This window comes from Meleagris gallopavo, chromosome 11 (assembly GCF_905368555.1).
Source record: "Meleagris gallopavo chromosome 11, MGAL_WU_HG_1.1, whole genome shotgun sequence".
NCBI lineage: Eukaryota > Metazoa > Chordata > Aves > Galliformes > Phasianidae > Meleagris > Meleagris gallopavo.
Window position 1 is genome coordinate 22,441,399 of NC_139414.1, and position 22,176 is coordinate 22,463,574.

A 22,176-nucleotide genomic window follows, 5' to 3' on the forward strand; every position below is an offset into this window, starting at 1 on the left:
TCAGCAAATGGCCCGGAACATTTCTGTGAGTGTTTTAACAGGGCAGTTATATCAACAGTAAGGTATAAAAAACTCTTTCTGCTGCTTCAACACCTTATCTAAGGGTCTTGAAGTCAGAGGTGCTGATTTTTTTTTTTTTTTAATCCATTGCACCGAGTGAAGAAAACGGGGATGTGGTAAAAAAAGCACATCTTTATGAAAAGGAGAAAATGTGGCAATTACCTGATGCTTTCTCTTTTTCTAAAGTTTGTGAAATATATGTTGTTAGTGGGTATTTATCCCTATCGTTCACATTCCTGAAGTATCTAGAAAATTTATAGAAGGAAAGATTGTATGATAGTGCTTTGGAGTGATGTAAAAATGTCTGAAAACATGCATTTTCATGCATTGCCCCCTCATGAAATGAAACTATTTTCATGGTTCATCAGCTGCATTTATGAAAGAAGAGAACTTCAGAAGGTGGCTAAAGAGCAGCAAGGGAGGCTCTGCAGCACTGTAGTTTGTGTTGTATGCAACCTGAGTTGTTGGAGCCCCCTCTATGCAAACATATTTGCTCTTGAAGGAATTTCAAAGGCAGAGATGGCTGTAATATGAATGCAATGCTAGGCGGGCCATTGAGAAGATGATTAATAAAATTGTAGCTCATTAGGTTGTCTAATTTACTTTGGCACATGAGGAGAATTACTTTGCTGTGAGCACTTGAGATACCATTTTTCTGTGTCAAGCTGTCTGTAGCAATTCACGGTAGGTTTGATGTTAGGTTGGACATTTCAATATAGAGCAGGATGTGACTGATTTAGAAAGCCTTCAAGCACTCAGCTCTGATTTTGCATTTCACTGAGGCAGTTTTCTTGTTCGTGAACTATGTGAGTGTGTAGTGTTGGTGTTTTAGGGAGCTGAACAAGATAGCAGGTAAGGTAAGCTGTTACAAAACAGTGGATCCAGCTTGAAATACGTCGCTGAATAAAAGGCAGGAGGTCTGGCACTGTGCTGGTCTTCCATGAACTTCTGAGCTGTTCTTCCTAGCACACGAGTCTGTAACTTTGGGTCAGCTCTTCAGCTAACAGTGGTTGGAGCCCTGTGAACAGTCACAGAATGGTGTGCAGCTGGGCTGATGTTTCTAGAATGAGGAACTCCGTTTTCAGCATCACAGAATCTTACCACAAAGCCCTATCTCCCATCTCCAGTTCAATTTAAACAGTCGTATTAGGAAAGATAAAATATTTAGCTTCTTGTGGGAGTAAGCAAGTTTCTCGTCTTTTTTACTACTATTTATGCTTTTCTATGCATTTCTCTTTGAAACACAATATTGACTAATTAGCTGAAGAATTTCAAATTGTGGCCATAATTCTCGTTTTGCTACTGAGTATGAAAAAGATTTCTGGTAATACTAAGGGATTTAAGCCCATGCAAACTTTCAAGTCATTAGCAGGGCAGCATTACTCGTTTCAAAATCCAGTCCTTAAGTCAGTCCTCTTAATTTCCTCAGAAACCCAGTTCTTGTCTACCTCTGTCTGTGATAAAGCAGGCAAACTGCAAGTGTTCCTGCGAAAATGGAGGATGACAAGGACATGTAATAGCATAACAATTTGTTTTCATAAGCATTCAGTTGGCCTTTGGGCCCAATTTACTAAGTAGCAGACAGCAAAACAAGAGGCAGTACCAAAAGTACATCTTGGGAGGTTCAGAGTGGGCAGTGGGAGGAGGCTTTCAGCACAGCGTAGTGCAGCATGGGAAGAGGCTGCCCGGAGAGCTGAGAGAGCCTCCATCCTGAAAAGTTTGCAAGATTTGGCTGTGCAAAGCTCACCTAGAGCTGTGATGTCCTCCTTTAGCGGGAGGTTGGACTAAAGTCCTTCAGAGGTCTGTAGACAACATTGCTCCAGTTCTGAATTTGGGCCTTGCCTGAAGTGGTCAAACAGGAAAATTGAAGTTGAATGTTCTAGTAAGTATAATTCATCTTTCAGACCCTCCATTTTTTTTTTTTTACCAGAAGTAACCAATAACCTCAGATACTCACCACTCTAATCAGATGTTGGAAACTAGACATGGAGTTGAAGTAGTTCCTTTCTAATGTAGGTACATGAAGCACAAAGTAGAGGATTAGCAACTAATTTTGAATTGCTGACTACGCGCTTGCATGAGCATGCAATATTAAAATAAACTTTGCTGCTTCATTCATGTTGATGGCTACTTGCAATGAGTTTTTTTGTGTATGCATTTTCCCTTCTGATGCAGAGCCTATAACACAGTCTCAGCTTCTGATTTTTGAGTTTTATTTGAAGTACGCGATGGTTTGCTTGCTGGAGGTAAGCCTGAAGCATTGGGGAGGCAACTTTAAAAATTCATTGACACTCACTGGCTTGCTCCAGAGATGGGAGATAGTGTGCTTTTTTTTGAACTAGCTTGCAAATGTCTTCCAATAACAAGCTAACAGAAGTACATCAAACTCCTTTTGAAGACATCATCTGTGATAATCTGGCTCCTTGAGCCAGCTTGCATGAGATTGTCTGAATTCTAAGCTCTGACCACTTTTAAAGTAAGCACTAATGGAGTAAAAGGATATTTGGGGCTTTGGAGAACATAATGTTGACTGCGTAATTACTAACTGTGAATATTTTTTTCCTCCTTTTTAGGGAAAAAAGTTGCCTTACAGTCTTGGAGCAGATGCTGAGGAAGGAGAAGTTTCTGATGAGGATAGTGCTGATGAAATTGAAGACGACTGCAAGTTAAAATCGTGCTATGTATGTGCATGTACACATTTCCCAGAACTATCATTCCTTGCATATGTATTTCATAATCCTGCTTGCTGTTGTTAGCAGACTAAGTTTTTTAACTTGGATTTCTAAGTCAGGTCTCTTAAGATGCAGGAATTATATAATTCCACGTTTTGACAAGGTCTTCATTTGTTCAGAAATGCAGGACTTCTCATTTAAATCGTATAGATAGCAAATATATACAGCAGCCTGCTGCCACCACAGTGAGCATGCGAGGCTTTTTCAAATACAAATGTACACTGCAGTGTCATAATGGAATTGCTGCGCCGTGTCTAGTTGAAAATTAAGAATAGAGACGTATAAATAAAAAGAATGTGAAGTGTGAAAAATAATTTTCAATACTTTCTTTAACATTAAGAATGTTTTCTATTTCTTTATTTCTTAAGTCTTACTGTTTACTTTTCTGCTAGTGATTTTATTAATGTTTTTTGTTTGTGCTACAAACTGAAACTGGTGTACAACGCTGACCCATGTTGTCCAACAGGTGCTTTGTTCTGTTCAGAAGTCAGCCTTGCTTCATCAGTCAAAAGTTTTGAGCTAAAGATATTATCAGATTCAGAAAGAATAGATCAAATTCAGATTAATATTTAGGAAGTATAGTGTTGTTTATCTCCACTTCTGAATGCAGCCTATGATTTTTCCCTGTTGCCACCCACAAGTGCCTCAGTGCAATTCTTATTAGCTGTTTATGGCTTGCATCCTGAGTTTTTAATTTGTCTGTATCATTTTTGCCTGCTATTAGTAATTGACAGATTTTCAGAGTAGCTGGGATTTGCTTTAGAGGTAACAGAAGTCCCCACCTGAAGTAGTTCATTAGAAGGGAATGTTTGTGTTGGTCCAATTCAATTTCCAGTTCACTGTCATGTGCTGTTTAATAGGAGCAGTCTGTAATCCCCATGTGCTTTGCTAACACGGCTTCTGATGTGCAGAAAGACCCAAGAGAAAACCTGCAGTCCATAATGCAGTAAGTCTTTTGTGTCCAGGAAGGGAGTCTGTTAGGACAGACAGCTGCTCTCCTCCTGCATCAAGAGAATTCTCGTGCCCCATAGGGAGAGGAATGCCAGGTGCACACTGCTGTTCTCAAGGATCCTATTTTAAGCATCTTGTGTAAGAGACCATTTGGTATTTATACAGTCAGTGCTGCTGTTAACTCGAATGATTCTATCGTTTGGTTATAATTGTTTCCTCTCTTGTTGGAGCAGGAATCCAGTAGCCATTAGGCTGTTTGATATCATTGAGGAAATCCGTTGGTGATTTAGTTGTGAATTTGTGCTATGCTCAGAGAGGGGAGGTCAGACTTGTGACTGTTTGAAACACCAGGACCTGGGCTGGGCTGCTCTATGCAGTGGGCAGCACTTTGGTGAGGCCTGCAAGGGATGTGTCAGGGACCTGAAGGGAAGAAAGGAAGGTGGCAGTGACAGTAAAAGCCCCAGTTGGACAGGATTATGCAAGAAGCTTTTTCTTGTTCAGAGGAGGGCAATGGGGGGAGTGCCTGAGGCACATGCAGTGGTCTCCCAGGCTGTCCCAGAAGTGATGGACATAATAATCTGTTTTAACTGGATCTCTTAATGCTTTTCAGAGTAACGGTGCAACTGAGCATCAGGTGGAATCTTTTATAAGAACAAAGCTTGAATCTCTGCTAAAAGAGTCCCAGATCAGGGACAGAGAAGATCCTGACAGCTTCACGGTGAGAGCACTGCTAAGGGCAACTCACGAAGGTTTAAGCGTTAACCTGAAGCAGGTAGGTGGGTGTTTTTTTCCTTCATTTCCTGGGTATGAAATAAGGTGATGTGCTGCGCATTTCAGTGACTTACGAACAGCTTGTGATAGTTTTGTTTCATCTAAAATGAAAGCATGGAATAGTTTCAGATAAAATGTCTAAGGATTTAAGTCATTGAATGTGAAGAGTATCTTTCTGACCTGTTTTATTTTCTTCTACATGTTGGAAGCAAGTAATTCAGCAAGCATCGATACTGCAAATAGTTGCTTTAGTCCTGTTGTGACTGACCATGGTAATTCAGCATTGCTGCTTCCTGTAATGCACAGGATTGTGCTTTTACTGCCTGAAGCAAGGGTCTGTTTTTTTCACACCCAGACTGTTTTACGGTTGTGAATGATATGTTTTTTTTTTTTCCCTTTTGACTTCAAATTATTATTACAAAGCTATAAAAACGTGTTGGGATTTTGAATACATCACTGCAGTTTGTACCTCAAATCCATAGTCGCCATATTTTCACCTCAACTGAATGCAAAATCTGTTATGTAAACTGAGAATGAATTGTTCTGAGGGATGTACTACTCAAACGATATGGTCTCCAAGGTCAACTACATGCAGTTCTACTTTCTGCACATCTTCCCACTCCATGGGTTTTAAGTCATTCTTGTCAATCTTTTTGCAAGACTTGGAGCTATGAGACCTTTGCCTGAAGCCAGGCTTGACTGCATAGAATATGCTGATCTTGTCCTGGTGCTTGAGATGTCTGGTCACAGCTGTGTTGTGATGGGAAGGGGCTGTGAGCATCCAAAGGTCAGAGCCACCTGACCTTGCATAGAAGGGTTCTTTCCAGATTGTGATTTAGCAGCTGAGAGCAGGCAGCTTGCCTCTTTGGCCTCCGTGAGGTTGGGAAAGTGGGATTTCAGGGAGCAAACTGTTAGTAAACACGATTAGATACGAGCCACTTCAACATTACTTTGAGCTAGAGCAATGTCTGAACATCTGTCAGTCATAATATCTCCACTATTTTGTAATCGACTTATTTAAAATTATTGTTGGACATCAAGATCCCTTCCTGCAGCAGTGCGATGTGAAGACTGGGTGGGTGCCTGCCTCTTTTTTCAAGGGTCTTTAAGCAGTACAGAGCTGAGCAATGAGTAGTAATAAGAGGTAAAATAACTGGCAGATTAGTTGATATCAACCGCTGACTAAGATGGAAGGAAATTATAAATGGTTAAATGTGCTGGCTTGATGATTCTGTAACTTATTTGCTCACTTTGGCAGCCCTGTTGTAAAGCTCTGCTCTGACAGTCGCTGAACCAGAGGCAGTCTGCTGGGATTGACTTTTTACTGGTCAAACTCTTTCCTTCCCTTCCTCACTGACAAACTTCCAATTTCCCAGAAGATTTGCTAATTTGCAGTAACTGAAAAACCCAAACAAAGGAAGAACCCAACCATCTGTGATGCAAATTCACATGCTATTGCCAGTAGATGTCATGTTCTGTATGGAGGCTTTTTATATGTTTGAGTTGTTTTTTTGGGGTGCAGGAGAGGAGAGGGGCAGTGTGTCCTGCCACTCAGTTTGGATTTGCTGCTGGCAATGCCAAATACTTGTTCTTATCAACCCTCATCTGCTTGGGTTTCCTTCTCTGCTTTATGCAGATTTTCAGCCTGCACCAGGAACAAATTTTTGAATGTAGATACGTTGATTATTGGTGAACAGTGCACCTAGTGCTTCTGTCGTTGTATGGCCAGAAGTGATGTCCAACACAATGCAGTGAATAGTTGAGTTTGCAGGAATTGCTGAAATGCCGGGGGAATATTCCTCAGCACCTTTAGGTCTTTATTTTGCTCTTTGAAAGAAGAGGGGATATGTTTTTCTGGCAGGAGAAAGCTAGGTGCTGCCAGGAGTTATCAAAGCCATGTCCAGGGGCACGGCTGTGGATGTGATGAAGCTTGGGCTCCAGGCTGTCTTGTAGTTTTATTTTTTTTCTCTCCTTTCCTTTGTGGCTATTTTTATGTACACTTTCAGTTGTTTTTTTTTTTTTTATCACTGTTGTTTTTTGCTGGATTAGTTTTTCTCTGTGCTTGGTTGCTGTCTTGAATATTAATGTTCATTTTTGTCTTCCTCCCCCCCACTCCCTTGGAGGATTGCTCATCTAAATTAGAAAAGTCTTTTCATGAAAAGTTTTGAATTTGTGTGCAGAGATCAGTATGTTGTGCTTAGATTTTAATTCCCTTTTACCTTTATTCTCTTGTATAATAATTATTCTCTTGTATTCTCACGCTTACAATAGTGAATCAGAGTGACATGCCAAAACTTTCATTGGGTTAAAGCCCAATGTCTTTTAGAGATTGTAGTGGACTTTAAAAGTCTGAAGGTATCCACTTAAACTCATTTTTCCAACTTTCCTTGTGCAGAACCTGGACACGAAAGAAAGTGGGAAAAAGTCTCACAGTCGATCGTTAATGGGCAACTTTGGTAAACACAAAGTAAGTAAAACCAGAGTGATTTTGCTGGTCTGTCTGACTGTTCTGATGGCACAGGGTATGGTTCATTGCATGAGGCAGGCATGGTGTGCAGTGAGGAAGGACTGCTTGGTACAGTGGTGTAATTATTGCTGTTTAGAAGAGTGTAGCTGGCAAGAGCATGGAGAATCATTCAGAGACAATCTCTGTACCTCAGAATAATCTTGCTTGGCCATAAAGATAATCTGAATTAGTGAAGGATAATTGCTGATTTTTCTAATCAAACTTACAGCAGCAGCAGAGCAGTCTAGACAAATGCCTCGGTATGTTTTTGTTTTCCAGACTTCTGTCCATAAAGCTGATGGTGTTTTTATTTGGGGTCTGGTTTTACCTTGTTCCACGCTCTGAGCAGGGCTGTGCAGTGCCCTCCTGCCTGGCTTCTCACACAGGGGCTGCTGTGACTGAGCAGTGACTCTGGTCCCACCACACCTGCTTTGTAAAAGCATATTTTCCTCTGATCTTTCATGGTTTGGCATGCACTATTTATATATCTGTAGCTGCTGGGTCAAATTGTTTGCTTCTCTGGATCTTCACTGCAGCAACTGCACCAAACCAAGCAAGAGCTAATGTAATCAAAATGAGTGTGAGGTTTGCTGTTCCAGCTGTGTGTGCTGCCTGAGCAGACAGCAGCCATCAGGAGGGACGATGTGCCTGTGTTTCCTCTTGTTCTGTTGGTGGGAAAACAAATGCTGTGGGGTGAGGTGTCACATACACAAGTCAGCTACTAAAAACAGATGCTTATAGTGAGAGCTGGAAAGCATATCAATAATTTTAATTGCTTCCACTAGCTATTCTAATAGATATAGCAGGTGGGAGAGACTGTCCATTTAATTTCTGCTGGGGAAAAAAAAAAAAAAAAGGTCTGTGTGTGTGTATTTTTTTTATATATAATGATCTTATTGTAGGTCAAGTCAGGAGGAACTTCAAGTAGTTTTTTTCCTCACGCCTTTCCAGCTAAAGGGGATGCCTGGGAAAGATGGTTACTGTTGATGTTTTTGCAGACACAGAATTATCCAACCAGGAATATCGACTTGTCGTGTTTTCGGCTCTTGTTCCAGCTGTCTGTGTGTGTAAACTCTTCAAAACCTCCAGTGGAGGAGAGAATGCCAAGGCTGGCAACTCCTGCAAGTTAATTGCAGGGATCATCAGTCCAGACCTTTGAACCACTCAGATGGTCTCCAATATGATCAACTTTATTTCAGTGCTGAGCAGAGCAAACTTAAAATATAAACCAAGTTATATGCAGTATTGATTTATCATAGCAGGAGAATGAATTTTGTGCTCAATTATCATCTAACTATATGAGCAGAAGGATGCAGAGCTTTCAGTTATATTGCTGATTATCTCATGATGAGAAGGGAATTAAAGAAACTCTCATTTGACCTCATTTGAACAGTGAGTGTTATAAAACATGTAATGTTGCTGAAATTGGACACTGTGAAAGCATAGGCACTTATGCAAAAAGATGCTGTTGTTTAATCTTTTTATCATAGCTAGATGCCTTAATGTACATTGCAATAAATTAGACTGATTTGAATGTTTATTTGCATGGCTCAAAAGACAGCAGAAAAAAAGATGCTTGAGAATTTTGCCCAGAGGTTGGTTGTGTTCTCAGCTTTATGAGTCCACTTGTTAAATTCTCTAAATTGTGAAGGGAGAGAGGGAGAAGCATAGGCGAGTGCAGTACGCTATACGTGTATATTACGTGTTGCAGTTTGTTAAATATGGCACTGGCCTTTGGAAATCCAGCAGGAGCAGCAGAGTGGCGCAGAGCTGAGAGCTGTCCTCTCTGTTCCTCCCCCCAACTTATCCCCATCCGCAGCCTGTTCGTGGCAGGAGGGAAGCTGCAGAGTGTGTGTGGTGTGCTGCAGTGGGTGCCTGGTTTGCAGAAATGTTTCTCTTGCAGCTTGGCCCTAGCTGCTGGTCAGCAGGTAGACCTGCTCTCTGGGTTTGTGGATAAGTGATGTGTCCTTGCAGAAATATCCCATATGCTGACGTAGTTGTGCTTGATTCTTTCCCATCAGAAAACAGGGAAGGCAACATCCAAATGTAGCACATCAGATGATGATGAAAATCAGCAAAACTCTTCGGAAAGGAAGCAGGGCAGCTGCACAGGTGAGCTAAGCATCAATGCAGTTTTTCAGCTCAGTTGGATTAATATCATGTTGTTGTTATTAATACGTGTATGTCAGAGCCTAAGTCAGCTTTTACAAGGCAAGGCATTTATGACAGCTCTGTTGGGATATGTTTTGCTATGACTGCTTTAGCCTGATAGTTTGAATATGTAGGCTTTGATAGGTTGCAAATAGCAATTGCCCTTAAACTGAAAGGAAATGCGATAGTAATACTTTCCTAATGGAAAAATGCCAATCTACATTTTGCATGCTGTAAATAGTGCTCAAAGAAAACTGCTTAGCCTAAGTAGGGATACATCACAGCCCTGTCAGCTTTATTACATCTGAGGATGTAAAGAAAAAGCAATCAAAAAAGCGCCATTGAGAATGCGTTTGCTGTCATTGAAAAGCTCCTTTTACAGAGGCAACTCAAAGCTGTCTGCCTTTGCTTTGTCTGGAGAAGCCATTGTTTGGCTATTTCATTATGGTGTAAATAAAAAATGTTTGTGCATCGTGACTGAAGGTACAGGGGGAACAGTCTTCCCTGCTTACTGCACCTTTCTTTGCAGCTTGAGTTGTACAGCTGTTTGTTTCCTTACTGATGAAAAATAAAGGGAATTCATATATGCTTTAAATATTGAAAAACTCCTGCTTTGTTTTATGTATTAAATATAAATCAGTAGACTGACTCGACGAAGGAAAACTGTGAAGCTGTGCCGAGCTCTGTCTGACCTCGTGGTGTACACGAACTCCGTGGCAGCCCAGGATATAGTAGATGATGGTGAGTAGATGTCTGGGGTTTGTTCGAAGCACTCGCATCTAGGATTTTGAGCAGAAAAGACCCTGGCAATTAGTATGAACTCTTGCTTGGCTTTCCTTGCAGTTCTTGAAACTTGAGAGTAGAACAGAAGGCACTCCTGAAAGAGGAAACTGGTGCCCTTCAGTTAAACTATCTATGGGTTGAGTATGACGAGACAATCTGTCAGCATAAGTTTGGACTGACTCTGATCTTCCCCTTGATTAACACCAGTATAGCTGAGGGCTGAGTTCAGGCCCCCATGCCCTGGAATTGCTTTGTAACTTGTTTGTTGGTTAACAATGCATTCAGGATCAACAGGGAATGTGCTGTCATTCAGTGAAACGAGAGCCCACCAAGCAGTGCAGCAAAAGGCTGAACAGTTCATGCTTTACAACCAGAAACAGCTTACAAGGATCTATCCATCGGCGTATCGGATTGACTCCAGCAATTTCAATCCTTTACCTTACTGGAATGTTGGTTGCCAGTTAGGTGGGTGTTGCATGAGAATCTTATTTCTCACTTCTTGGCTTTGTGTTAAGTAAATATGATCTTTATCAGTGACACTCAAGTCTTCTCATTTAACAGTGGCACTAAACTACCAGTCTGAGGGACGTATGATGCAATTAAATGAAGCGAAGTTTAGGGTCAATGGCAACTGTGGTTATGTCCTCAAACCTCAGCAGATGTGCAAAGGTAATGTCCCACTGTATATTTATTACTAAATAATAAATATAAAGGTAACAAAGAAATGTCAGAGGCAGTCTGGGTATTTGAAGCTAGCTAAAGAACTCAACCCCAGCTACTTGTTAATGTCTGTGCAGATGTGCAAGAAATGTGAAGACTGGTGATCTGAGTTGTAACTATGGAGCATTTGTAAGGTTACTGTGTTGTAGAAGAATTTTTTTTAGGGCAGGACTTAGTCTGAAACCCTCCTTATTAGCAGAGATGGTATTTGTCTTCTAATAATGCGAGGGTTTTTTTGTTTGTTTTTAAAAATGGAATGAGTTTCAAAATTCTTTAACAGCTGTTTTGTGCTCTCAAGTTAGTAGCTAGTGTGTGTACACATACTGATTGTGGGGTGAGGGGGAGTATCTTTTATTTACTGTATCTATCCTTACACTTGCTTTCATTGCTTGCCAACTTTCAGGCTCGTTCAACCCCTATTCTTCAGATCCACTTCCTGCCAGTCCTAAGAAGCAGCTCATCCTGAAAATCATCAGTGGACAGCAGCTGCCTAAGCCTCCTGACTCAATGCTAGGAGACAGAGGAGAGGTAAAGCACTCTGTTACCAACCAATGCTCTTATGGCAGATCCTAGAATGATCCGGCAGCCTTTGACTCAAAGAATTTTTCTCCTTATTTAAATCAACCAATAACTGTCAGATATTGTCAAGCTTTCAGTCATCAATACTGGCATTTTCCACAGAATCTGCATCCTACATGTGATCTTTAAGAAGTAATTTGGTTTGTATTTTGAAAATGACTCATATCTGGCCATGGTTTTTGAGACTATAAACCACACACCAGTGCAGTTTGTGAAGCCATGTTGCATGAGTGTGCTGCTTGGAACAGTTCATGAATAGGAATTTAAATTAATTCTTTGTGTGAGTTTCCTTAGAATTGACCTTCACTTATATCATTGGCTTGTTTTTAAAGTATTGTTGTTTCTAAAATAGATAATAGATCCCTTTGTCGAGGTGGAAATTATTGGGTTACCCGTTGACTGCTGTAAAGATCAGACCAGGGTGGTTGATGACAATGGTAAGATGATCAACTGATTTCCTTTTCTTGAGTAAAATATGAAGTAATTACAAATGATTCAGTATCTGTTATTACTTTGTAAATTGCAGAGCCTCTTACTTTATGAAATCAAATTATTTTCTTCTAAATTAATTCTGCAGATTCTCTGCAGAATTTCTGGTGCAGGAGACATGAGTGAGAACTACTTTACCACAATATCCATCTCCTGGATTGTTTTTAAATCTCATTTGGGCAGAAATTCCAAATATTTTGATGTGTAAAATAATGTATAATATCAAGTGAAATGAAAACAAATCATGACCCAAGCAATTTTATGGCCACCTCCCCTGTTATGGGAAGGAGGTGAAGAACAGAGTGGGATAGCTTGCTGCAGTAGAGGGGCTGTTAGTTTTTGTGAGCAGTTGCAGTACTGTGGGGGGGTGGAAGAGAGGAGTTCCTTTTTTGTTTGTCTTTCACCTACCACGGTTCTGTAAAACAGCAGCCTGCCTCGCTGTCCCTGCCACCTACACAGCTAGACCATTTTTTGGTTAAAAACTGCCTAGGAGATGGATTTCTCACTCTCAATTATTTCTGTAATGGAGATTGAGAGATCATAGACGTAGATGAGCAATGTGTGAGTGTTCATTGCATATTTGGTCTGTTTGTTTCTCCTGCCTCTTGCTGTGGTTCATGAAAATTGAGACCAGTGCTTGCTCTGACTGTGTTTCTGAAACTTTTTGCTCCATTTGTATTATAGGGTTTAATCCTGTTTGGGAGGAAACGCTCACCTTTACCATCCACATGCCTGAAATAGCTTTGGTTCGATTTCTTGTTTGGGATCATGACCCTATTGGGCGAGACTTCGTTGGACAAAGAACGCTGGCCTTTAGCAGTCTTGTACCTGGTTAGTCCCATGTGGTTTTTCTTGAATTAGATGTTTAAACAAAGATCAAATGGCTTTGAATTGCAAGTTTAAAACTAGGTGTCAACATAGTACGTATGCCTAAATCTCTAAGATTTCATGTATGAACTTGGACAGTTTGGGATGTTAGGGTTGTGCATTCACTGTTGAGTTTGGGTGGCTGTGATTGTGGAAATTCCTGCTGTCTTTAACTTGGGAGAAATTGTACTGTGAGACTTGGAAAACTCATAAGGATGTAGTAGGTTTTATTTAAGACAGCAGGTATGTATGTTCCACTTTTACAGACCCTCATTGCCAGTTGTCCATAAAGTACACACAGCTGACTGGGATGCAATATTTTAATTTTACTAGGTTATCGACATGTGTATTTGGAAGGACTGACAGAAGCCTCCATATTTGTTCACATAACCATTAATGAAATCTATGGGAAGGTAGGTAAATTTGCAAACGTATGTATTTTATGACTTTTTGTTTTAATTCTTCTGATAGAAGTGAATTTCAGTGCATTTAAAATGCTTCATAGAATTTACAGTGTGTTTTGTATGTAGTGCCTAGCTTACTCTGCAACTGATCAGTAGTGAGGTTTAAAGAAATTATTCAGTTCATACAGGGATGGAATGAACTGAGGACTGTAACTGCACCAGGACTTGGTATTTGAAAAGCACAGGAGCCAGTTTGTCATAAATCTCATAGGTTTCAGTGCATACCTCTTGTTGCTTTTCTGAAAGATTACTTATTTTAAAGCTTGCTTTTAAAATGAAAGCAAAAGCACAGTGCTCTTTCTCTGCTTTAACTGCCTTCATGAACAGCTTTCTGGAGGTCAGTGGAGATCAACAACATACAGAAGTTGGGGCCACGCTCAAGAGGCTACTGAAATAAAATGGACCTTTGTAGTGATTGAAAAATAATAATAATCAGTTAAGGATATCGATGAAAAGAATGCTAGCTTTCAGTCTTTCTCCCTCTTTGGAGCAGATGCAGAGGATATTATGTCAAAGCTATTTCTGACAAGCAGCTTTTTGTCTGTTCTGGAGCACTGTAGTTATCTCTCTGTGTAAGATCACAGCTCTGCAAGCACCCAAGGAAATCTCAGTTGGACACAGAGAGGAGATAACACAGTCAAGGCCCAGGGGCTGAGATTTGCTGCAATCCAGATCCTCACTTCATTCCATTACCTTTATCCACACTGATCCTATTAGATGGCTGAATGGTGTAGTGATGGCCCTTCAAACCACTTAGATGTGTGCTTGCTCTTGGCATCCTTGCCTCAGCACAGAGGTCAGTGTTTCACTGCACTCTCTGCTCTTGCCCCTGGAAGTGTTCCTACTGCCAGGGAGATGTTGGAGAGAATGGCACTGACTGTGCCTGACCCATATGTCTTCTGTGCACAGAGAGGAGCTTTTGGTGTTCCAGGTAGTCTTCGTCACTACTGAATCTGTTAAAAGAGTTGTAGCACTAAAGAGCTTGGGTTACATCTGCGTAGATATGTACACATCTGTACCATGTAGAGTTTTGGTTTTTGTCTGGAGGGGAGCCTGTTTGACTGCTGCTCTTGGCTCATGTGCTCTTCAAAACAAAATAGCAAAGATGAGCTTTGTAGTGAAGACAGATGTTACTAACAGAAGATGGAAAAAATTCTGAGTGAGATTTGCTATCTTGTATAACTTAATCTATCATCTAATGCATGCCTTAATGATGGATTACATTATTGTTTCTAAGGTATAAATGGGCTGAATCTACACTGCCATCCTTGTAAATAAGGATGTCTGGTCAAATTTCTGTGCGAGACTGACATTACACTAATAAATAGTTTTAAATAATTTGCTGTAGAGAGATATATTTACAGTTGATGTATTATCTACCTTAATTGCTTGTATTGTGGTCTTGAAAATATTAGCCAAATATGTTTGCATTTTTTGCCTTTCAGTGGAGCCCCTTAATCCTCAATCCCAGTTACACAATATTGCACTTTCTAGGAGCCACAAAGGTAGACTTCATTAGCATGCACTTTAACTTGCTGGGCACAGACTTTCGAATGGTTCCTAATCGCATGATCTGTAACTACCAAGCTACATCATTCTTCATTCAAACTCTGAAACATTTGAGTATTGCTTTGATGATGCCCATGCATAAAACTTCAAATTAATGTCTAGCCTGTCACTGCTGCGCATTTCTTACAGTGTTGTCATCTCTGATTAGGAGACTTCGAGCAAACCTCTCTTGTAATTGTGGCAGGCTGCCATCCTAATGAGGAGAAACACAGACATGCATGAATTCATGGAGACCTATGCTGATAGTTCCTTGGTCAGAGTAGATGTGAATTGCTTGGTGTGAATTTTTGCTTTGCTGCGTTTTAACTTTGTATTCATCATTCATAAATGCTCGGAAAGCAGCCTTTTCCACTGCACCCTTCTATAGTAGCCTGAACTCGCTTGAAACCCCTGGTTACTCTTGTCCTTTCAGAATAAGCAACTGATCGGACTCCGAGGGCTGTTCAACAAGAACCCAAAGCACAGTTCTGCTGAGAGCAGCACTCACTACGTACGGAAGCGCTCTATTGGTGACCGAATTCTCCGGCGCACGGCCAGTGCACCAGCCAAAGGTAGAAAGAAAAGTAAAATGGGTTTTCTGGAAGCTTCTGAAATTAAAGACAGTGCATCTGAACCAGCAGACCTGAAGGACAAAGAAGGAGTTGTAAGGCGTACAAGCCGGAGTTTGCAAGCACGTCCTGCTTCTATGCCAGTGGACAAATTCCTTCTTGTAGGACTGCCGTGCACAGAAGATGAAACTACTCAAGATGCCAAAAGAAAAGAAAATGCAACTGGTAAGAGATTTCCAAAATTAATTGTGGTGTAATAACGTTGAAATTGTCTATTAAGAGGGTTGATTATGCAGTTTATATACAAGTAGTTTTATTCAACTTTTTTAAGAGTTACTGGACCAAATGATATGTGCTTGAGATTCTAGCATTTTTAATCTCCTCAAAGTCTCTGACAAGTGGAATGCTCTCAGTTGGGGTGACAGTGGAAAGCCTTCTCCGAACCAGGCAAATGAATTACAATAATTTCTAGAAGTGATCTTAAAAGGACACTTTCCAAATTCTGTTGTGAGAAAGAAAAATTGGTTCTTCCTTTAAGAACCCACGTTCAATTAGTCTTCACTAATTTCTGGTTTGTTTTTGTTAGTGTGCTTATGAAAAGTTGCTGGCGTGGTGTTTTTTCTTCCCATTTTTAAGGAGGAAGAATATCATGCAGCGAGTGGTTTTGGTTACAAAATATGTAGAGACCAATGGAGACTTTCAAAACTCACTAAAAACAGGGACAGTAGGTCAGACTTGTACTTAAAGTAACCAAAGTGCGCAACTGAGTTTAAATGGAAGGCACTAAGATAAAATCTCAGTCTTGATACACAAGTCAGTTCTTAAAATAGTTTTTTTCCCAGGTCTTTTCAGCATCGCTTTGGGTTTTGAAAGCCATTCCCCTGCCAACAGCAAATTTGGTGTGTTCAATGACATGCGTAATATTTGATTTACAGGAATATTTAGATATGTCTAGAGAGCATTAAATACCATGGCTGTAGTCTGTTAGGCCTGCTGCCTCCGCCTTGAGCTTGTACCTAATCTAAGCCACCTGCACTGCTGTTTGGGATTGGTTTTTGTTTGAGAGGGGTGTGTGCTCTCATACAGGCTGGCTGGGTGCCCAGCTCTGGTCAGTAGTGGCAGCTCCGCTTTTTCAGAGTTGGTCCCCACAGGGCATTTCCTCCACAAGCACAGGGCAGCCAGAAACACTGTCTGTTCTACTTGGTAGGAGGAGAGCACAGTGAGAACCTGGCGTGGACGGCGGCTGACAGAAGTGCTGCGCTGCTCTGAGTTTTCTCAGCTGCACATCAGCAGCTTCTGCCAATGCCAGGAGCCACGTGTAGCTGGACAGGTGGGAACGCGTTGTTAAGACGTGTTGGTTCTACCTGCCTTTGTCAGTGCCTTTGAAAGAACTTATAATGTGGACATCACTGCAAGAGAAAGCATTAAAGAGAAACTGAAAGGAAAATTAAACTGTTTTTTTTTTTCCTGCCAACCTGAGATGAGACTAGACAGGAAAAAGGATGTTCCTGATAAAGGAATTTAACTCTGAAAATGCTGCATTTGAAATAGAAAGATTTTCTCTGGATAAGCATGTGAAGCTGTTACAGCTCAGTCATTCCTATCAATGGTTGTAAGCATTTATATTTACAAATTTCTTCCTGCAGATGCTTTAGGTAAGGACAGAAAATTAATTTAAAAGAAACTTTCACGTTTTTTTGGAAGCTGTGGGTATTCTCTTACAGGAAAATAACACAAGCTCTGAAATGACCTAAAATTCTGCTTCAGGAAGTAAATTCTGTCCACTGGAGTGTCTGTATGGCTTGTTCCATGACCCCCATAGAGGAGGACTGACCTCCATAGACATAAAGAAGTGAGTCAGAAAGATAAAATGCTAGATGGAGGCCTCTGCTGTAGCTGCAGGACCTTCTCTTCTCTGTGCCAAAGGGCCACAGCCCCTTTTTGGAAGAACTTACTTTCAACCTTGATAAGCAGAGGTGTGATAGAGCTTCACACACGTGCAGAACGAGGCTTGTGTGTTCTCCTGAAGTAACTTCAGTGCAAGGAGTTCAGACTGGGAGGCAGCTTCACCTTCATGGAGGTTGTCAGTCTGATGGAGTGCTCATTATTTCAGGATGCAGTGAAGAATGGAGAGGGCTGGCTGTCCAGCACAGACCTTTCTTGCAAAAATGCTATGGCTAAACATATCTCTACTGACTTAGTTGGATTTCTGCAAAGTGAACAGTGTGCTGCCCACTTTTTCCCTTGCTCTTTGTAGGGGAAAAAAAAAGTACAAATGAAAAAACTGTACATATCTTCCATCCTTATGTAGGTGCATTGATAGGCTGGAGCAGCTTTTCAAATTTTGGAGATCAGCCCTTTGTACCAGGCTTATTAAAATTGTCTCTAATGGGGGCTTTCAGACTGTTATAGAATGATCAGGGCTTCTCTTGTTTCTTCCTAGGGTGTCTGGTTTCTAGTGAATGTAAAAAAAAAAGTATATACTATACCAGATTTATTGCTTAATTAAAAGCTTCAAAGCTAGGAGTGAGTCATGGAGCTGGGATTTGGCAAATAAAGACAAATAAGAAGATTTGGTGGAGAAAATCTTACGTATTTCCACAGAATTCAAAATCTTGCTCTCTTATGAATGCAGTATGCTAATAGAGGATCAGAAATTTAGTCCTTAAATTTTACTCTCTTACAATAACTATATGTAAAGAACACTGCCTGGAGTCCAGCTACTTGATGCGTTATACTCAGAGCTCTTTTAAGCATGCATCTTGTTTCAAAGTATTGTTTTTTTAACAGAGCTGTTTTGTTCTGTCTTTATTGCCATGCTTCTTTATAGTACAAATCTGAATAGGAACACAGCTGAAGGTAATGCCACGTGCGAACGATGATATGGTACCTCATTAACATTATTTGCAACAAATATTACATCACGTGCTTGATGTAATAGACATCCAAAGGAAGCTTCAGTGAAGTGCCTGCAGTCGTATTTTTCCATTTATTCATATCACAGATAATTTGGGCTAAGCCTGCACAACACCATAACAGTTCTGTCACAACTGTGCCTAATTTTACGTTCTCCATTTGTCTGTCTAAGGACAAAGTAGTTGTTAATAAACAAAGCACAAAATGCTATATGCAACTAACGTGTTTCTTGTTTAATTCAGCCAACAGTGATGGTGATAAAAATGAGAAGGAAACAAACTTGAAAGAATCTGTTTTCACGTGTTCTGAGAAAACTGCAGATATTTCAAATTTGGCATCTCCCTTGAAAAAGGAGAGTGCCCTGAAGGAAACGACAGCTGATTTTTCACTTCTACCACCTCCCCAGGAACAACCTGAACGTTTAGTTGCTGTAAGTGGGGTAACCGAAACAAATCACCTCAACCTTCCTGTTGATACTGTGCCTCTAATTCAGAGCTCTGGCTTTGAGCGCGACACAGAAAAAATACAGGGCAAGAACTGTGCAGGCACTAAAAGGGAAGGTGACACAAACAGGTGTAAGGAGGAGAAAATAACTCCTGTCAGGACTTGCCTTCCTGAAAAGGTAGAGGAGGTTGAAAATCTCAAATACGGCATCATCCAGAAAAGTACTGTGGCATGCCTTTCTCTGACTGATATTTCTTCTGCCGTCTGCTCTGATGCTCCCGATTTACGTTCCTCTTTAACCGTGCAAGACAGCGACATCTCCCGCCTTATAGATGAAGTTTCTTTGGTGACTGAGAGCGAGTTGGACAGTGCTGTCTCAGCTCTGATCGGCCAGCTGGATGTCACCGATGACCAAACCAGCCCCACCACACCGATGCTCCCCGGCGCTGGCAGCCAGACCCTCGGTGCTGTGGCCACACGCGCACTTACTGCAGAGCTCAGCACTCCCTGTAAGAACGACTTCATTACCACAAAATCCGGCAAGTCCCCGTTATTTTCAACTCCAGACAGTGCTGTGTTCTCCAGCCCTGAAACTGCAGAGTATTCTGTGTACACAATTATCCACGAGGCAACTCTTACGCCAGGTTCTGAATTTAAGACCCGCGGTGGGTTAGTTTGCAAGAAGAAGTCAAAGAGCGTAGAAAATAACTTGCCTAGCTCTTTTTGTTCTTCACCTTTCTCTTTGCTGAATGCAAATCCCCAAAGAAAATGTGAAACAAGCTGGGGAGCCCCCAGGTCTGTGGGTTCTTTTGCTTCCAGCAGCCTCATCTTTGAGGAGATGCTTGTGGACCCTCCCATGGGTGAGAATTCGGAAAGCAGCAGTCTTGTAGAGTTAGGTGGGGATTCTCAAGATCTCTTGGTAACTGCATGCGCGTACAAAAGGGAAGATGTGAGCCAGTTGGCTTCCCCTTTGAAACTGAGGCAGCAGCAGGACGGCAGGTGCTGTGGTGAGAGGACCTTTGGGAACTGTGCAAGCGTTGGGCTCTGTGCTGCTGCTCTGGACTGCTCGGATAACTTTAGGACTGCGGGAAGCAAGCTCTCTTTTCCAGCCTGTGAAAATGTTGGTTTTCTACATCATCATCATGCAGATAAGCAGAAAGATGTGATGTGTACCTCCAGGAGGTCCCAACTCGATGTACACTCACCAGTGCTCAGAAGCACATTGGCTTTCCCACCCTCCCCAGCCATCAAACAGACCAGCCCTTGCAAATCCAAGAGTCTTGGTGACTTGACATCGGAAGATATTTCCTGCAACTTTGAAAGTAAGTATCAGTACATAAGTAGGAGCTTTATCACATCTGGCATGAGAGACAAGAAGCTCGCTGCAATGAAGACGATGAGACCGCACTCTACAGACGCTTTGACGGAGCAGCTGAGAAAGCTGCTGTCCCTGGACCAGGACGATAGCCACCAGGTGCTGTATTCCAGGCAGCTCGATGAGGACTGCCCAAAGGCGCTGGTCAGAAAGCTGTCGTCCAGGAGCCAGAGCAGAGTGCGGAACATCGCCAGTCGTGCCAAGGAGAGGCAGGAGGCCAGCAAGCAAAAATCTTCCAACGCAGGCAGCATAGCGGGGGTCGTCCTTCGGAACAAGCCTTCGGGGTCCCCTCACGTCGTCAACAGGCACTCGACAGGCTCCTACATAGCCAGGTACCTGGGCAGCTTCCCTGAGGAGGCGGCGGAGGGCCGGGGCCGACCCGAGGGCACGTGCGCTGCCTGGCACCACGGCTGTGCTGAGCCGCTGTGTGCGCACAGCCCCCTGCTGCAGCTGGAGCCCGACGGCGACGAGAAGCCTGAGATCTATTTCCTGCTCAGGCTGTAGGTTGGATAAATGTAAGTCTTCGACGTTTACAAACCGTTTCATCGAAATGAAGGATTTTTAGGAAGAAACGCTGTTTTGAGGCTTTAAATTATTTAGAAATGCAATTTTGTGCTGGTGGTCCAGTCACAATTTAACGTTCCTTTTCCTGTTGAAACTTACATAAATAAAACCATACTCCGTCCTTATGTATTTATGCATTACTTTAATTTAGCCATTACCGAGGGAGTAGGCTGGGGGCTAGCTGCACGCAATAAGCATTTGTAGCATTTTGTATTCGTAGTGCACGGCTCGAGGGCATGGCATTGCAATGAATGCGAGAGTATTTTTCTGTTTTCCTGAAGTCTGCTCTTTGAGAAAATAGTTCCAGTGATTGCTTTTGGCCTTTCATGCGAATACTGCACGGAGTGCTTTCTGTCCCTGGTGACTGCTCTGGGCTCTGACTGCTGAGCCAGGCCCTCCCCCAGCAGCAGACCCCGAGCATCGCCTTCACTCAGCTCTGTACCCAAATGCTAATAGCAGTTTTACACGTTTCCTTGTTTGGACTGTGATTCTGCAACAAACAATGAGTACGATTAGGGTTAGTCCACGTTTGTGAGGAGTGCATAGATTTGTCTTCTTCCCACTCTGTGAAGTATAACAACCGTTGTGTTCTGTCTTTGTCAGTGTGTGGAATGCTCGCTTCAGGACTGAGTGGAACGTGGGGGTAAATCTGGATTTATGAATAGAAAACATGATTTCTGCATATTTTCTGTATTTTTGCTATCGGTTGTGTTTGTAGCAGATTCGTTTTCTGTATATTTGTAATTTTATTGCTGAAGTGTTGATAGTCGTCGATATTTAAAGCTGATATAGTAGAATAACTATTTTGACTGTCCTTCATCCTTTTCTATGAATGTTGGAAGTGAATCGATGAGTAATCTCAAACACTTGGAGCTTCCCTGTAGGGAACAACATAGCTTTATTTTGGTTTAAAGATATTCTTTGCCTTTGCTGTAAGTTTTTTCTTATATGTAAAAGATGTACCTTATACCTCTTTCTTTTGTAATGCAGAGTATTGTTGTTCTTGAGAACACCATTAAAATAGATTTTTAAGCACCTGGATACATGTTTACTGAAAATACAGTGAATGCAATTATGGTTAAACTGACAGCAGTTGGTGATTGCAGACACCTGTCTTCTCGTGAGCAGTGAACTTTCAGAAAGGGAAAAAATTCTGTAATTTTGCAAAAGTTTTCCATCTCAGAACTTTAGTTCTGATAAAAGGTTGTATTCAGAAGTGGGCTGGTCCTTAAACTTGTGTCTTCGATGTATGCAAAATGCCTGACCTCACGGGAGAGTCCTCTTTAAAATGTTTCAAGACCAAATTAAGCCGCTGTCAGAGGTGTCGTATGTTGCTTCTTTTTTTTTTTTTTTTTTTTTTTTTTACAATTATATGTAACAAAAATAAAGTACCAAAAAGGCACTACTACTTCTTTGAGCGTACACACAGTACATTTGGATTAAACTTAGTATTTTGCATTAAAACAAGTGTGCCAGGCATATTTGCAGAACAGCCATTTGACTCTCTCTCTCTTAATTTGCTAGAAACGGAGAGGATTCAGACTCTGGAAGGAAGAGCTTGAGGTGCAGAGGAGCTGAGTCTGTTCCCTTGCAGGATGGGCAGGTGAAGATCGTTCCCCAGGACTGCTGTGCCTCCTGTTTTCCTGCCAGGTGGTGTAGGGACCAGAGCAGTGCTGTTTCTCTCTAA

General features: G+C 41.6%; 1 protein-coding gene across 1 annotated transcript in view; it reads left to right on the forward strand.

Moving 5' to 3' along the window:
- PLCH1 (phospholipase C eta 1) overlaps positions 1 to 21,530 on the forward strand; it is a 62,860-nt gene extending 41,330 nt beyond the window's left edge. The window contains 15 exon segments of the mRNA XM_085233298.1: positions 2,634 to 2,741; positions 4,354 to 4,515; positions 6,910 to 6,981; positions 9,042 to 9,102; positions 9,105 to 9,132; positions 9,812 to 9,912; positions 10,240 to 10,419; positions 10,516 to 10,623; positions 11,078 to 11,202; positions 11,606 to 11,690; positions 12,427 to 12,573; positions 12,943 to 13,022; positions 14,519 to 14,578; positions 15,055 to 15,415; positions 18,349 to 21,530. Of these exon segments, the coding sequence (XP_085089424.1) occupies positions 2,634 to 2,741; positions 4,354 to 4,515; positions 6,910 to 6,981; positions 9,042 to 9,102; positions 9,105 to 9,132; positions 9,812 to 9,912; positions 10,240 to 10,419; positions 10,516 to 10,623; positions 11,078 to 11,202; positions 11,606 to 11,690; positions 12,427 to 12,573; positions 12,943 to 13,022; positions 14,519 to 14,578; positions 15,055 to 15,415; positions 18,349 to 20,429 (3,759 nt within the window). The 3' untranslated portion in view covers positions 20,430 to 21,530.
- Positions 21,531 to 22,176: the final 646 nt, after the last annotated feature.